Source organism: Pteropus alecto, unplaced genomic scaffold, assembly GCF_000325575.1.
Source record: "Pteropus alecto unplaced genomic scaffold, ASM32557v1 scaffold224, whole genome shotgun sequence".
Lineage (NCBI taxonomy): Eukaryota > Metazoa > Chordata > Mammalia > Chiroptera > Pteropodidae > Pteropus > Pteropus alecto.
In genome coordinates this window covers 98,957-116,906 of record NW_006436289.1, presented here as the reverse complement: position 1 = coordinate 116,906, position 17,950 = coordinate 98,957, and the positions used below count along the sequence as shown (strand labels likewise).

Below are 17,950 nucleotides of genomic sequence, written 5' to 3'. Positions count from 1 at the left end.
CATGAGGGTAGGAACAGAAAATTGATTTAAGAAGCTTCTACTAAGAAGAGAAGAATGTACAGATTTTGTTGTCTATTTTCATGAAAACTTTTCTGCAGTGTTACCATTGGATTTTAAAATCTATGACGTTAATACAGAAGAACTTTTTAGAATAAAATTCAAGATGAGTGGTTTTTAGTCATTGTTTTTTAATGATTTTTCTCTGTTCTCTGTAGTTTAGTAGTTGGTTTATATGGGAATAGCCATATATTTTAAAGATTAGGACGTGGTTCCATAGGGTAGCGGTTAGCACATCTGCTTTTCACGCAGAAGGTCCTGAGTTCACGCCCCAGTGGAGCCACAATCCATGGTTATGGCCATGCAACCCTGAACAAGCCTGATGTCTAATCTCAGAAGCTAAGCAGGGTCGGGCCTGGTTAGTACTTGCATGGGAGACCACCTAGGAAGACCAGATGCTGTAGGCATAAATAATAATAAAATAAAATAAAGGTTAAAATAATATATTTTTAGCTAATTCTTTTGGCTGGAGTGTGACAGAGCTTTATTAGTTATGAAGAAGGGAAAATCATGGCACAGAGTCTAATAGAAAACCTTCCTTGTTAATATCAATCTTCCCTTCATTGAGTTATTTATTGAATTGGGCTTTATCTTTGCATAGAGCTTAGCCATGTGGGGCCCTGAGGAACTAGAGTCATGAAGTAATCAAACGTTAAAGCCACTTTTAAATTCCTATACCTGTTTGTATCTAAAACCGGAAACTGCTTTTCATACACAGACTGCATGAGTGACTCTGTAATTATTCAAATAATAACCCTTTATCCCCTGCCCTTTTGAATTATGACAATTACAACAGGATTGTTGCCAGAAAGATGTATGTGATGTGTTTCTTTTCTTGTTAACACTTGAACCCATTTTTAGTCAAAACTGCTAGCCACTGAGCCAAATTGAAGTTTCAGAGTTGGGGGCTGAATGCTAAATTTGCTCCTGTAATATCTATCTTGGCTTGTTTAGAAAATAAAGCTGAGACTTGTCACCATCACTATAAATAGTTATTACTGACCCTTAAAGGCAGGGGACCCCCAGCCCCTGGGCTTCAGACCGGTATCGGTCCGTGGCCTGTTAGGAACTGGGCCACACAGCAGGAGTAAGTAGCGGGTGAGTGAGTGAAGCTTCATCTGTGTTTGCAGCTGCTCCCCAGTGCTGTCATCACCACCTCAGCTCCACCTCAGATCATCAGGCATTAGATTCTCATGGCATACCAGTCCTCGGTGCCAAAAGGGTTGGGAACTGCTGCTTTAAGATATGATCGTTGAGCAGTTTGAATTCAGCTGCTCTCTGAATTCACCTCAACTACCAGGTGTTTGTGCTCAGTCTCTAGCAGACCTCCAACAACAGGAAGAGGAGACCTATGCAGATGCCTGTGATGAGTTTCTGGATCCCATCATGAGCACACTGATGTCTGATCCTGTGGTGCTGCCATCTTCCAGAGTCACTGTGGATAGATCCACCATTGCCAGACATTTGCTCAGGTATGCCAGCCCAAAAAAGCAGCCTGAAGAGTACAGATGTGTGATCGTTTGCTGTCATTTTTTCTCTCAGATTTCTAATACAGTACAGTACACAGTAGGTACCCCATATTGTTGATTAATGTATTGGGGTGGCATTGGTAGAGTTGTATCACTTGATTGTTAAGGATTTAAAACATCCAAAACAAGACACTCTGTTGAGAAACGCTGATGCTAACCTTATCTCCTTCTTTAAGGAAATAATTTCTGTCAACATATGTTATAAAATATGTCAACCTGGAGTATCAGTTGACTTGAAAATTGTCTTAATTTTATTTTAGTTATAAAAATATAAAAGACAGGTTTTTTAAAATTCAGGTTTCACACTATATTCATCAAATGGGTTAATCCACATTCTACTACTGCTGTTGTACTCAGCCATGGTGTCCAGAATCTTCCCCAGCATGCCTGCTTTAAGTGCAGCATTATGTAGAAATAGGTACAAAGAGACTCTACCTATTTAAAATTAAGTTATGTAAGTTGACCCAAATTCAAAGAAATACTATTTTTAAAATATTAGGGAAAAAAGGATTTTCTACTTCATGATATTTGATATTAAACATTCACTACATGCATGATGCTGTGCTAGGTGGTATGTCTTTTTCAAAGTGTCAGTGAAAAATTATATTTTATTGTGGCCTCAGAATTTAAAAAAAGGAAATATATTAGCCCTTAAAGTATGTTGTAAACCTTGACTGTCAGGAAACCATAATCTTCATTTACTTGTATAGTAATCAGCTTACCGAATAGTGTCAATTTATAAGGCTTTATCCTTTAACAGTTAATTTATTTCTATTTTGAGAGTTTGTCACCGAAACTACAGGCAGCTCTTATTTTTTCTTTTTTTTTTTTTTAATACAGACAGCTCTTCATGCTGGCATGAGTGTACAGGGTCTCTGCCTGAGGAAAATCGAATCACTTATCATCTGAACAACAATGTTGAGATAAAGTTTGTTAAGAAGCAAAAAGACAAAGTAGCTAAATAATCTGCAAAAAAAAAAAAAAAAATCTGAATCATTCTCTCTCATCTCATTCTCTCTAACCTCAAGTCAGCACTTGATTCAAAGTTATAATGCACTCTAGTTTCATTCTCAAAGTGAGATTCTCCAAGTGTTCTGTTTTTGCTTAAGATGTTAGAACTTATGGAAATAACCCATTTTTCTTTCTCTTTTTGTCCTAGTGACCAAACAGATCCCTTTAACCGTAGTCCCCTCACCATGGACCAGATCCGGCCAAACACAGAACTAAAAGAAAAAATCCAACGGTGGCTCGCAGAGAGGAAACAACAAAAGGAGCAACTTGAATAAATACTGTGACCTAAGCAAACCAAAAACTAACCCCAGAGTGTAGATAAACAGTTGTTTGTGATTTCTCTCTGGTTCTGTTCCTTTTTGTCTTTCTTTACTAAATTAGAAAACTGCTCTTGCTCAAATTATGATAATTAAGTTTCCTAAGAACTTTACAATTATAGTTATAGCATCACCAAGTTTAGAAATCACTAATTTTTATCCTTTGTTTGCTCTTTTCCTATTCTTCTTCCTTTTCCTACCTTACATTATATTAACTTCAAATACTAAAACTTCCTGCCACCTTACTATTTCTCTTCAGTAACTACTCAAACATCTTTGGTGAGCACTGCTTGTAAGTCTGTGATGTCACCTATTTCAGTGACAGCTGATATCATAAAGTCCTGTGTTATCAAGGTATTTATCAGTCTGCATGACCTGGACTTCAGCTCTTTTCCTTGTTACAGTTCTGCAGTGTTACAGAACAACCTTTTACATAAAAGCAGATACCTTGATGTTTGAGTAGACTTTGAATATGATGATAGTTGAAATGAAAAAAAGGAATCTTACACAATTGTGTTGATAGTTCTTAATTTTAATTATCTCATAACTCAAAAGATACCTTGGAGGACACTCCCATGGGGTTGTCATTACTGCAGAAAACTTAGTTCTGCAATATTTTTAGGGGGATTAACAAGACAAACTTGCAGTTTTGACACTTTATTCAAAAAATTCTGAGGTGAAAGAATAAAGGAGGTTGTTGGACCCTTTTTAGCTTATGGAAATCTGTTGCTTGAGTTGAAAAATTGGGCAACAAATATTGTGAGCAGGAAAAAAATGCTATTTTAAAACATTACTATCAACAGTATATATGTGTGTCTGTATACGTATACACACACACACCATGTGCTTTTTTCATATCGGTCTAGTGTAAACTGCCACTTTATCTCTTTCATGGTAAGATGTATACAGTGTGTGACCACTAACACACTTATTCTAGACAAAATTCTGAGACTATAAAATATATATAGTTAATGTTTGGGCTTTTAACCTTAATTCTAAGAGCTGCTTCTAACTCACTCTTACGTCATCAATTAACAAAGTAGGAATTTGAGCACAACCTTGTCCACAAACCATTTTAAATACCCACTTAGTAGTTAGTAGGTGGCTAGACCCCACTTTTACAAGTTGAGCTTGGGTTCCCTACTCATTTGTTCAGCTTAACATGCTGTTCCACTAAGCCCAAAGATATAAGTGACAAGAAAAGTGGTATGATCTAGAAACAGGGGTCATCGCTTCATTAAGAGGACATTATCATTAACCATGACATCTTTTAAATAAGATGGCAGTTTTGTGATACTCCAAGGTTCTGTAAACATTCCTTGATGTGTTTTTGATGGTATCATCTGGAAAGTCACAAATTAGAGGGCATCCCACACTAGATATAAAGATGTTGCCTATTGCTGTGCATGTAAATGAAAAAAGAAGTCTGTGAATCTTACAGATGCCAGAGAATAAGATATTAATTCAGTGTGCTCCCTGAGCCTTTAAGGCATAGGTTGGGAGAATTTTTTTGTTTTCTTAAAATGAGCTTCATGACATATTTTTTATTCTCCTTTACTTCTCTGAGGATGAACTGTTTATAAACTAAGCTTCTACCTTTTTGGATTTATCTTCCAAACCCAATCTAATAGGATGTTTTCATTTTTAAAAGAAGTGAGGAAAAGACCAGAGTTTTATAGGAGAAAATTAGAGGAGAAATGGCCACGAAACCTCAGAAGGCAAGCTGTTCCCAGCAGCTTTCTAGTTAATAACCTCTATGCTGCCTCTTGTATCTGTGTCTGTATTCTACTTCTGTATTTAGTCTTCAGATTGTAAGCCTTTTCTGGTAAGCTTTTTTTCTTTTAAACCCTTTTCCTGGAACTTTTTATGAATGGCTATGGCACCATTATTGCTGCTGAATATATCTTTAAACTCATCACGAAGGCAAGTGTGTGGCTTAAGGCCACTATTGGTAAGAAACCAAGTGTCCTCTGTGCCTTTTTTCTTTGTTTGAAGTAATTTAAAAACATCCCAAAAATGAGACTAAAAATTTATCATCTTCATAAAACACAATGTGTATATGCACTTAGAAGCTTATAAAGAGGTATTTTGTTATCTTGAACTCAGAAGCAGCCCTAAAGCTATTAGGGCAGACTTCCTGACATTTAGTTTTATGTGTTGGCTTTGCTGGAATATGATAGGAAAATGAAGACTCTAATCAGCTCTAATATTGCTAAGAGGGTAATACTAAACTTGGAAAATTAGGTTTTATCAAGCAATCTGGGTTTGTTTTTTTAATATGGTTTTTTAATGGATATTCAGTAAAAACTGAAAGAAATTTTAAAGGTTTTTTAATAGTGCAAGTGCAAGTGCCAGTTGCTGTTTGGTATCACACTCTACAAAAGCTTCATTACTTTATGTGATACTGGTTGCTAAGCAGCCATTGCACAGAGCAGAAGTCTACTGGGTACCTTTACCAACTAGAGGCTGATGCTGCCCTGTTGATGGAAATAATGCACATGCTCTAACTGCTAAACAGGAAAACACCCTAGAAACAAAGAAAATGAAGAACAACAAAAAGTTTGAATGAAATAAAACTTGATCAACATAGCTGTATTTTGAAACATTCCAGGAAAGTAATTTCTTGTCAAACTCGCCTGGGGGTATTTGGTAAAAGCCTGTATTTAATAAATGAACACCTGACTTACCTTTGTTATCACTTTATTACAATATTAAAGGCTACTAGCAATTTTCAGAAATCCCTCTGGAAACTTAGAAGACTCTGACCTTCACTTTTGTTAAAGGTAGTTTCAAATTGTGACATGGCTGACCTAACCTGCCTTACCACATCAGATAATTTCTGGACCCTGGAGTTACCTTCAGAAGATGAGTCTTGGGCATGTTTTATCAGTTAACTTTTGGCTTCAGTTTCATCTGGCCTAAACCCCAGATCTTTCATTTTAATCATTTACTGTCACATTCCCTTTCTTGCCCCTTGTTGCTGTACCTCTGCCACGTAAGACCTCAGCCTAAATTAACCAAGCCATCCCCTCTGCTTTAATATTCAAGCTACAGACTACTACTGGAGAAAAATGACACAATCTTTAGAGTGATGCGGCCACAAACTTGTGGTTTCTAACGTTGCCCAATAACCCTTCTGCGTGTCCCTAACAGCTAGTCCAGCTATTTGAAGAAACTCCAATTCTTTCCCACTCTCCCACTTATCCTTTACACTCAGATGATCTTCTACTTCACTGGAAAGGTAACAGAATTTCCACTTTCAAAATTCTCTCATCATCCCATCTGTGGAAAAGGCCCCACCATTCCAGGGCTGCTCCAATTCCTCCAGCCTTCTTTCCTGCCTCATCAGAGATTTTGTCAATCCCCTTCTCTATCTTCAATCTCCCTTGAGTTCCACATTCCTATTTGGTTTTCTGACTTGTTTTCCTTTATAGCCATATTCATTCATTCCTCAGGCTTCTATTTTTTGAAACTGGTCTAGCTAATGCTTCCATAGTTCCAAATCGACTTTCTCATCCTTAATTGACTTCTCTTGAGAAAAATGCTGCTCTCGGCTACTAGTTTTTCTTTCCCTCTAACCATTACATCAGTCAGTTTTACTTCTGCTCAGGCTTCCCCAGGGTACATTAATTCTGTTTTTCTCATCAAATGCCACTTTCCTAACATCTTTTTTTACAGTCATGTTAAATTATAAAGTTTCAACTCTGAGGTATATAGCTGTTGTTTTACATCAACTCAGAGATCTCCTTCTCTAGGAAATCTTCCCAGATCACCATGTCTAATCTGAGAATGATGTCCCTTCTGTTCAGATTGCAACCTCTTCAGATCCCCCAACTCTGCCGCTAACTGTGGCTTTTTGTCAAAACCCGTGTTAAATGGGGACACTAATATACAGGTTTTCTTTAAATTCCAAAATGTCTGGCATACTGGAAGCCCTCAGTAAATGTGACTCTGTTCTTCATATCTGCAATAGTTCCTTGTGGCTGGTTAGGGAATTAGGGGAATTGGATTCCAATCCTGATAGAGGATGCTGGGAAAACCGGGACTACAAAAAATCAGCCAAAGAAAGGCTGAGTCGGGTTCCCCAACTTTCACATGTTTGTCCTAGGACCCTCTCTGCCTTTGTAAAATGATCGTGTTGGTCCAGTAAAAGCTCAGCGGTGCATTCCAGCCCTAACTCCCCACGTTCTCAGAAAGGGCCAAAGCATCTTCGGCAAAAACTCAGGTCGGCGTCACCGAAAGCAAGGAAGGCTCAGGGCGCATGCGCTTTTCCTCCATTCGCCGGCCTCGGAGGCCTCCATTCGCGGCTGCCCCAAGAAATGCCTGTTTCTCTGTGCAATCCTATTGTTCTCCATGTGTATTCTGCTCCATCTTTTCGTATCCACTTTTTCCTCTGTGACTAAAGAAGCAAAATTAACTAGCTTAATTCCGGAAGAGACAGTAGGACGCCTAAATATCTTGGACCGGCACGGAAAGAGGAGGTCCGACCTTGGAAGTGGAACGAGGTCCTTCGATGGGTCCTTTCGGGGGGTGACATTCAATCGGCCGTTGGAGGCTACGGACTTCGCATCCTAGAACTATGGCCCAGTTTGTCCGTAACCTCGCGGAGAAGGCCCCGGCGCTGGTAAACGGTGAGCTCGCGGCGTCAGACTGCCGAGCAAGGTAGAGGGTATGACGGGATGCCTAGAGCCTGAGAGGAAGACGCGGGCCGTGGGACCCTGCGGTGTCTGCGGAAGCCGGGGCGGGAACGACTTGAAGATGGGGAGAGCAGGAGGCAGGTTTTCGGCTTCTCTAGCTTTCTACTTCCCTGGCCTGCAGTAAGAGTTCTCTATAGACCCTAGAAGTTCTGAATTCTAACTACCACAGTGAAGGGAGGTAGTGTGCGGTAAGCCTGACATTGCCCAGCGGCTGCCGCCATTACATTCCCCCGTAGATCTCTAAGAACAGGAATGTGGAGCACAAGGCTCTGCTGGAAGAGCTAGGGAAGCGGGTGGGAGGATGCAGCGATATGTGAAAGGACATAAATTAGGCCTCATCGGGTTGTCTCGTTCTCAATGGAGTATTTGAAAGTCTACAGAAAATTTTAAGGTAGGATGAGTTTTTGAATGTTGAGTTTGCTCTCTGTCCTGGCTAGATTCTGAGGGAATTTTTAGGTGAGTTGGGCTTCAGGGAAGAGTATCCCTCCCTGTTCCAGTAAATACAGAAAGGCACGTGTGTAAACAGTAATCTGTTATTACGGCTTAGTATTAATGGGGTTTTAACGTTTGAAAAAGTTGAAGCTTTACTGGTAGACAGCTGTATTTCAGGAACAACCCTGAATAGTCAGCCCCGAGTAGTGGTATGCTCTGTGAGTAAATATTTCAGTTGTCTGCTGGGTAGCAAGCTGTTCATTTTATTCCAGAGGTGAGATAAGTTAAATTGATGGAAGCTTCTTCTCTAGATGTACGATATTCTAGTAAGTGATTGAAGTGCAAAATTCTTAAGTAGCTTTCGCTCAAATTTGATTATGAAATGCGAATGGAACTTTTTAAATACCTGTAATATTTTTGAAACTTTTGCAGTATTGGTATTTTCTTATTTATTTTCTCCAGCTGCAGCCAGACAATGTGTTATCGAAGGCCTTACAGTGGTAGATCCTATAAATATTCCATTTTCCCCTCCTACAAAACCCCACAGTCTACTAGTTTAGACATTTTACCAAAGAACTTAAGTTTGCAACTTTACTAAGATAATAAGTGGCTGTATCTGTTACAACAATAATTTACAATTTTTCAGAAATAAAAAGAGAAGGAATAGTAGCTTCATTCTAAGTTTCAAGTAGGTTTTTTTCTTCCCACGGCTTTCACATATTTTAGGTGGCATGTGTTGGGGAATTGTAAACTAATTTTAATAATGAAATCCCAAAAATAGAAGTAATACAAAAGTAACTTTATTACAAAGTAGCCAAATTTTTCCCTCTATTATTAAGATTAATTGAAAGATAATGGTTTTGTTTTCTTCCAAAAGCACTCAGAAAGGAGAACTCAACTGGGGCCAGAATATTAAAGTGGAATTATATTTTGCTTGATAACATAACTCAGTGTATTAAATGTGAATGTTAAATATCTAACAAAATTCACTATCTCTTAATTCCCCTGGTGGACAAAGAATCTTACAGATAAGTGTTTTATCATCAAACTTCTTCAGAAAGTTCATAGAGTATGATTTTTTTTTTTTGTATTTACTAAACTTGAGACTTTATTTGGATTTCACCAGTTTTTCTGCTTTTTGTTCCAGGAACCAAATCAGGGTGCCACATTGCATTGAGTTGTCAGTCTCCTTAGTCTCTGGTTTGTGACAGTTTCCCAATCTTTCCTTATCTTTCATGACCCTGACAGTCTTAAGGTATCTATGTAGGTACCTGAGTGTCCTATAAAGATGTTTCCCAATCTAGCTTTGTGTGGTGTTTTTCTCATGATTAATCTGGCAGTATGGATTTTGAGAAAGAATACCACAAAGTAAAGTGCTCCAGTCACACACATATCAGATCGTACATGATACCCATATAATGTCGCTGGTGAAATTAGTTTTCATCACTTGGTTAAGATAATGTTTGCTAGGTTTCTCCACTGTAGAGTCACTCACTGTTTTTCCCTTTCCTAACTCTTCTTTAGAAGCAAATAACTAAGTCTAACCCACAATGTATGGAATAGGGGGTGAGGGGAGAAGGGTAGATGCAGCCAGCAGCAGAGGTTCCATCTCCTGTAGGAAGGAGTGTCTACATACATTTAAATGGAATTCTTCTATAAGAAAGATTTACCTCTTCCCCGTTTATTTATTCAGTCATTTATTGTATGGACTCATGTACATTTATTTCATACTCCATACCTCCAAGAGTATGTTATTTATTTTGTTGCTCAATTTGTTGCATTCTTGGTGAGAACTCTCAACTTTTGCACCTGTGTCCCTCTGGCATACCCCCTTACTTCCTGGCACTACAAGATGCTTCAGACTCTTACTTTCCCTGCCCTAGCCTTAGAGTCAGCCATTTCTCCAAAATACTAAGAAGCAAATAACTATGATCCATGCTGGATCATATGGTAGAGCAATTCTTAGTATTTTGAGGAACCTCCATACTGTTTTCCATAGTGGCTGCACTAATTTGCATTCCCACCAGCAATGTATGAGGGTTCCTATTTCTCCACATCCTCTCCAGCATTTGTTATTACTTGTCCTGTTGATTATAGCTATTCTAACAAGTGTGAGATGGTATCTCATTGTGGTTTTGATTTGCATTTCCCTAATAGCTAGCTATGTTGAACATCTTTTCATATATTTGTTGGCCATTTGTATGTCTTAGGGAGATACTTTTTGATAGTCCAGTCTTCAGGCTTTCGCAATTCGATTTAGCACTATTTCTTAGAGCTTTATGTCTGCTTAAAGATTGACCCATGGCCCTAAGCACAGAGGATAATGGAGATCATAATTCTAAGAGTAGTGAAACTAATAATAGGAAAAGTACCAAGAGCCTTGGATCCATCTTTGAACAGTGGACACTGTATGAATGTTCACGCATTTGTGTTTTTATTACTTTTGTAATTTTTTTTAATAAAATGCCTTTCTCTTGCTGAAATCACTACCATAGTCTCACATCTATAGTAGTTGTTAAAAATCTTTTTTTTCTTTTTTTTCCTGAAATGGTAAATACTTTGAGGAATTTCAGCTTAGTAATAGATTCAAGTTTTGGCTACCCTTAACAATACGTGTAGGTTTTATTTTTATTATTTAAGGTGTTTTGAAGGATGATCAACTGTGCTTTTGTTAAAGAAATATTTAATCCAGTACACATTGATGAGGACACTAAAAGTGGATACTTAGCTGATATAATTCCATCTGGATTTGTGGCCAATATTGTGACAAAATTTAATCTTATTCTTAAGTATACCATTCTACATAGCTCCTTCCCTCCCTTTCTGTACCTCTTCTTTCAAATTTTCTGGTCTCTCTACCAAGAAAATATAGTTACACTGCTGCTGTTTTCTTGGTTTTGAAAGTCACTTATAGTGACTTTCCAGTTAACTAGATTTGCCAGTCATAAATGAAGTAACAGTTCTAGCTGCTCACTGGTAAAGTTCTGGCATAATTTAATGTGCTTATAGCTTCCTGGGTGATAGAACTGCCCTGTGACACAGGTGTTCTTCATCTTTAAAAGCCTCTTGTTACCAGGGAGCAGCTTTGACTTTTCACACCGGGTGCACATTTAGTACAAGTGGTGAATGAATGTGATGCATGAATAAATATTTGTGTCCAGCCCACACATCTGCTTCTTTCGGTCTCTAGTGAGTTCATCCTGGTGTTTTGTTTTGTTTTGTTTTCCAGCTGCTGTGACTTACTCAAAGCCACGATTGGCCACATTTTGGCACTATGCCAAGGTTGAACTGGTTCCTCCAACCCCTGCTGAGATCCCTACAGCTATTCAGAGCTTGAGAAAAATAGTCAATAGCGCTCAAACTGGTAGCTTCAAACAGCTCACAGTTAAGGTAACTATGGGCTAAATGAAAACGTATGTACATAACAGAAAATGTCTTCCCTTGGGATTTTTCTGATCATTTTGATTAATGTATATGTTTTCCAGTGAGGCTGAAACCAACATAATGAGAAATAATCTCTTTCTTGACTGCCAAGAAAGATATTTACGTCTCTAATTTTGTTATCTGGGTTGTAATAATTGGGCTATTATATATCCTAGTTTCCTATTAATCTTATAACAAAGAAGTGAGCATTTTTATTGAGCAACTTTTTTTTCCCATCCTATTTTGGTTAGTATATTAAAATAGGATGGCTTACTTGCTGATTCTGTACTTTTTTTTTTCCATCTGTAGTAACTATTCCCAATTTGGTCCAAAGATCTCTTAGAATATATCATAGTCAGGCAGCTAACACTCATATGAAAGATAAAAATACCAAAACCTAGCAAGCATATAATATTGAATTGTGTGAAGATAAAATTTAGAGTTTAAGAATTGGAACTTGTATTTTATGTTTGCTTTGTGGTCCAAGCATAGAATAAAAAACCCTAAATAACTAAATTATTGTTTAATTATTTAGTGCCTATATCTTGGACAGTATGGTTATTTTTCAGGAAACTTCCAATATTTCTGGTCTAATTTGAAGGGGAAAATTCACTTCCAGGTACTAAAAGGAAAAGGCTCAATTTTGTTGTAGAAAGGTATATTTTTTTACCATATTTGCGCTTTTGTGTAACTTGTCTGGAACTACGTGTGTACTTTTTCTCTTCAGGGCAATGGAACGTTGATCTGTGAAACTGAGTAATAACTGAATACTTGGAAAGGGTTAATTAAGCCAGATAATAAATTAATAAAAATGATGTCTAAAGGAGAAGCCAGAGCCCTTTGTCTTTTGATTATTTTGGCCAGACAGAAATATCTATTCAGAGACTTGCCTTCCCATAGCATAGCCATCCATTCATATGAATGCCCGTCTTAATGTGTTAGCTATTTCCAGGATGTGGGTTGTTGTTAGGGCTCATAAAATGTCTCATAAACTAATAATGAAAGTGTTAAGTCAGTTCAGATCTTTAAAGAATGCTTTGAAAGAATTTATAAGCTCTGGATTACTTACCTTACATAATTGAAAGTTCAAGGGTTCTCAGCAGTTGAACAAAGTTAACATCAGTAATTCTTGACTTTGACTAAAACTGCCCTCTAATTTGAATAGCATCTTCATATTCTGTCACTTAATCCTGGAAAAGAACAGTTTTAAATATGTAAGGAAAAATGTACATTAAAGTTTATGCTTTTTTTCAGGAAGCTCTGCTGAATGGTTTGGTGGCCACCGAGGTGTGGATGTGGTTTTATGTTGGCGAGATCATAGGGAAGCGTGGCATCATTGGCTATAATGTTTGAAGATCAATCTTTAACATCTGTTTCTTTTTGGTTTATTATTTGCATGTTCTTGGATCATGTATGAGCAGACTGGTATTTGAATAAAATAAGAAATGTCAAAATCAATGTTTTCTATATAAAACACTGGATGAAATGTTATGGTTTCTCTTGAAATTAAGTTAGATTGTCTTTTGCTTTGCCTGTTTTTGCTTAGCCTGAAATTGGAAAGAATATGTGAATATACTAACCTGGTACAATATATTTATGAAGATAACATTTTAATTTGAAGGTTGAAAATATATTTTATTTCTGCAAAAGGCCTTGAGAAAACTAGAACTTGCTAGGAGAAATAGTAATACCATGTACCAAAGTCAAATCATGTCAGTAGTATAAAGAATAAAATTTGGATGGTTTCTCTTTGCTAAAATTAGAGAAAGACCTTTTTGGTGATAACACCTATGTCTAAATATTGGGATATTTGTTGGTGTTCTAAGTATGTATCTTTGTAACATCTTTAATTCCAGGACAGAGTGAATAAGAGCTGTGACCTACATTTTTAATCTAATTTTTATATTTGTATTATTAGTCTATCTGGTTTTATGATTTTTAGAACCTATCTTTACAAAAATAAAATGCCCTGTGGCTATTTATACAGGGTTATAACTCAGTATCATCCAGGGGTCTAAAAAGTATATTATGTCCTGAAATAAATAGAAGTGTTTGGTTATCAGTAGTTTTCTTGAGCCATTTTATTGAGGAGTAGGAGAGACTTAATTATTCATTGGCTTTTCTGGGCATCTTACCGTCTATGAATGGCTCATCGGTACTTGTTGAATCCTTTGTAACTCTCTCGTAGCCATTGCAAAACATGCAGTACCAGCTGATGATAACCAGAAGATGATTGCATATTGGAAAAGCATCATGGCTCACAATATAGTATTAATAGTATTAATCCTTTAATCGTATTGAACTTTTATACAATCAGTCCCAGATTTACTCACTGCATTTAGAGCACTGCTGCTTTAGCTTTAAAAAGGGCACAGCTTTTCTAAGTGAGATACAAGAAAGTCTCTGTAGAGACTGCTACTCTTCTGAAATATGAAGTTATTCCTAATACTGCCTCTGCATAAACAGTTGGTCAAAACTGAAACTACCTCCTTTCAAAAAGCATTCAGTAACTTAAAAAATGCATAGCAGAAGACTGAAAAAGATATTACTACAGTAATGGTGATCTTTATGAGTTTCTCTATTTCATGCAGTGAGTATTAAAATTAACCAAAAACTTTTTATGATCTGTAATGTGATTTTAACCACATGGTCACCCCAGAAAGTTCTCAAAATAAACATTTACTACTCACTTCACTACTACCTCCTCCTCCTCTGCCATACAGTACATCTCTGATATATGTATGGTGGCTAATAGTGCATGTACAAAATATTTGTAAGTTAAAATAGCAGTGGGTTCCTTGAAGTGACCACTTCACCAGGCCTGTTACTTTTTGCCCTCCTAAACCCCAATGTCTTATAATAGAAAACTATTTAGGCTATCTTTCACTGAATTTGTGTGTGCCAAGTGTTTACCATTAACAATTTCATTTACCTTAGATATTTATTGCGTACCTTATAAATCTGGCCCTGTGCTAAATGGTAGAAACATTCATGAACAAGACTGTATACCTGTTTCACAAGAGTTTGGTCAGCTGAGAGGTAATTAAGCATGCAGTTACAAAAATGTGGGAAGTGTGATAATGAGAGGAGTGGAAGGTAATGCTTGAAAGAGTCTAACCCAGACTTGAGAAGAGAGTTCAAGGGAGGCTGTCAGAAGAATTAATATCTAAAGTAAACCAGAACACTTAAGAATTAGCCAAGAAGAAAGGAACAAGGCACATTGGGCAGGTGGAACAGCCTGTGCAAAAGCTATTAAGTCAGCAAAAGTCTGGCACATTGGAGGTTCTGAAAGAATTTATGTATGGCTGAATCACCAGGTACAGAGGATGGTAAGGTAAAACCAAAAGTAAAGGGGACCAGATCATGAAGTACATTTTATGCCATATTAAGGATGGGACTATCTTAAAGACTGAATGTAAAACCATCGAAAGATTTTGACAGGGCACCATCCCTGCCCTCAGTTTGTAGTGTATCATCAGCCAGCAATATCAATTCCAGGTAAAGCTAGGATAGAAACGTGCACTAGGTACATGTGAGACTGCATGTGGTCCTGCATTTTACTCATTGTAGAAATACAGATAGTAAGCTTCGTGACGGGAGATTATAGTTGTTGAAGTTCAAGCCAGTTAGACAAATATCAGTCACTGTGGTCCAAAGGTATGCTTCCTAAGGACACTGCTATATGAAAATAAGCTTCAACATAGATGTCAAACAGCAAAGCCTCTATGAGGCTTTAAGACCACGTTGAATGTGAAACTCCACATTACATATTTGATCTTTTGTTCTATACACCTCGGCATTGTTTTTGGATGTTTCTTCTCCACTTTTCTCATACCTAAGTATCTCAGTATTTCTAAAGATGGCACAACACTTTTTAAATATTTTATATTTATATTGCACTGTACCTTTTCAAAGCACTTGCACTGACTACCTCATTTAGCCCTCAAATTTCCTTTGAGGCACATGGCATAAATGATAGACCCATTTAACAAGTCAGAAACTAAGCAGAAATGTTGCATGAATTGGCTGGGATCCCATGAATTATAAGCGATGGAACCACGAATTGGGCCCAGGTGATGATCCCATGTTATATAGTCTACCCTGACTTTACTCCTGACCACCTTCTAGACTTCGCTACTTTGTATTGTCACAGTTTCGTTCTGTATTACTTTCTGTATATTCTCAGGCTTGTCAAGCTTGTTCAGCTTCATTGTCTCATCAGATGTCAGGCCACCTAATCTTACATAGCAACATCTAGCTTTGTAGAACTTAATATTTCTTAATTAGTGTGGTTTTATTTCTACCAGAACATCAATTGGTACGATTGTGATCACGTGAGGTGAATACAGTAGTGATTCTACCAGAGATTCCCTTAGCAAGGAATTTACACTAGACCTGCCTACCAAATAAAAGACCCTGATACTAATAAAATACTGACCTGCAAGGCCCTTAACAATCTGCCTTTAATGTTGCCTTAATCTCATTTTGCTACCAACCGTTGTTTCAGCTGCACAATTTCTAACCAGTCCCCATAAAAACTCTGACTTAATTAAATCTCGTCATCAGGTTTTATGCTCACTGCCCCTGATTGTTTTCTACCAATTGCCAGGCTACTCTTGAAAGTTTTTTTCCTCCGGGCTCACTGTCACTGTCCAAAATACTTAATTCTTGGCAATTTCAACACACACATGGATCAGTAGTTTTCAAAGTATGCAGTCCTTGGACTGCAGCAGCAGCAGCACTGGGAATCTTAGAAATATTACCATCTCCCTCACCTCCTCGATCAGTTTTCCTTCCTTACTCAGCTTATTTATGTATCAATCATGATCACTCTCTTTGAATATACCCTCGACTTGCCTCTCACTCCATTGTACTCATTTGCCAAAACTACATCCCTGCTCTGCACTTGGACTCAGCTGAATATAGCTGGAGAAAACAAGGTGGCTCATCTCACTATATTGATGATCAGAACCTTAAGAAAGCACTTAATACTATCTGACACTCATACTGTATTTCTTTGAACCATGATCATTATCTAGCTCATCTTTTGCAAAATCAGCTTTTGCAGCACAACACCTCTAAAGTTATCGATACTCACTGCCTCCAATTCCTGCTCTCGTAAATCCACTCCCATAAGGCGTTCATTCCTGCCACTCCTCTGAAACTGCCTTTTTACACATTGTCAAGTCACTTCTCAGTCCTCATTTAATTTGCCCTTTCAGCAGTATTTGACTCAGCTGCGCATTTCCTCCTGTTCGATGTACTTTTTGATATATTTAACTTGCACAACTTTCCTTTAGCCTTTCTTCTTCCTTACTTTTTTGTTCACATCTCAGTTTTCCTTTTTGATTCCTCCTTTCCCTGGACTTCTGTCTTTGGAATATCCCAAAGATAAGGCTCACTACTTCCTCTGTCTGTACTCATTTCATTGGTGATCTCATCCAGTCTCATGGTTTTAATTAACATCTATATGCTGATGATACTTAATTTTATCTCTAGTCCATACCTCTACTCTGAACTCTAGAAATATATGCCACTGCCTATTTGATACCTCCACTTGGGTTTTTAATAGACATTTCAAAATTAACACACCCAATATTAAACTGATTTTCTTCCCCATCCCCACCTTAAACCTGTTTCACAGTTTTCTCCCTCTCAACTGACGTCAACTCCATCCTTCAGTTGCTCAGGCTAAAACCTTTGGAGTCATCCTGACTTTTCTATCTCTTATATTCCATATCAATCCATGAAAAAGTCTTCTTTGGTTCTACCTTCAAAATATATTCAGAATCTGACCACTTCTTACCACCTCAGCTAACACCAAGGCACTATCATCTCTCACTAGGATTGCTGAAATGGCCTCTTAAATAGACTGCTTTCACACATGCCTGTCTACAGTCTATTCTTCACATCGATCTTCTGCTCAGAGCCCTTCAATGGCTCCCACCTCACTCTGACTCAAAGCTAAAATTCTCACAGTGGACTACAAGACCCAATGAGATTTGGCTTTCTATTACATCTCTGAACTCATCCCCTGCCACTGTTCCCCTTTCTCACGTTGCTTCACTGGCCCTCTTGCTCTTCCTCAAAACACCAGACAACTCCTGGTTGCTCAGCTTCAAATGCTCTTCTCCAAGTTATTCCCAGGACTGGCTCCTTCACTTCACTCAATGTTTTCAGTGTGGGCTTTCCCAATCACCCAAATTACAATGGCAAGAAACCTCTTGCCACATATTCTTTTCCTTACCTTATTTCTTTTCCCCCAAATGTCAATTCGCATTCTATATTATTTATTGCTTTATTATGTTTATTGTTTGTTTTACCTTGCTAAAATAAATGCAAGCCCCACAAAGGCAGACATTTTTTAAAATCTGTTTTGTTCACTGATAAATCCCAAGCCCCAAGCACATAGAGGTTATTCAATACAGATGTGATGAATAAATTAATTTATCCATTAATGAATCCATACCTTTGTAAATACTGT

At 37.6% G+C, this 17,950-nt stretch overlaps 2 protein-coding genes and 1 non-coding gene across 4 annotated transcripts in view; all 3 read left to right on the top strand.

Moving 5' to 3' along the window:
- The window catches only part of UBE4A (ubiquitination factor E4A), a 31,000-nt gene extending 25,400 nt beyond the window's left edge, over positions 1-5,600 (top strand). Inside the window, exons 19-20 of one of the 2 annotated variants that reach the window (XM_006912758.3) lie at positions 1,372-1,529; positions 2,746-5,600. In XM_006912758.3, the coding sequence (XP_006912820.1) occupies positions 1,372-1,529; positions 2,746-2,872 (285 nt within the window). In that variant the 3' untranslated portion in view covers positions 2,873-5,600. Of the gene's footprint in view, positions 1-1,371; positions 1,530-2,426; positions 2,640-2,745 lie in introns of those variants that run through there. The other variant, XM_025047436.1, reaches the window with a different exon arrangement.
- TRNAE-UUC lies at positions 268-340 on the top strand. The gene has a single exon. It is a non-coding gene; the product is annotated as a tRNA-Glu (tRNA).
- A 1,654-nt stretch (positions 5,601-7,254) lies between the features above and the next one.
- Positions 7,255-12,952, top strand: ATP5MG (ATP synthase membrane subunit g). The gene is made up of 3 exons (XM_006912757.3): positions 7,255-7,545; positions 11,273-11,433; positions 12,721-12,952. Exons 1-3 carry the CDS (start codon positions 7,494-7,496, stop codon positions 12,817-12,819), a joined length of 312 nt encoding a protein of 103 aa, XP_006912819.1. The 5' UTR covers positions 7,255-7,493; the 3' UTR covers positions 12,820-12,952.
- Positions 12,953-17,950: the final 4,998 nt, after the last annotated feature.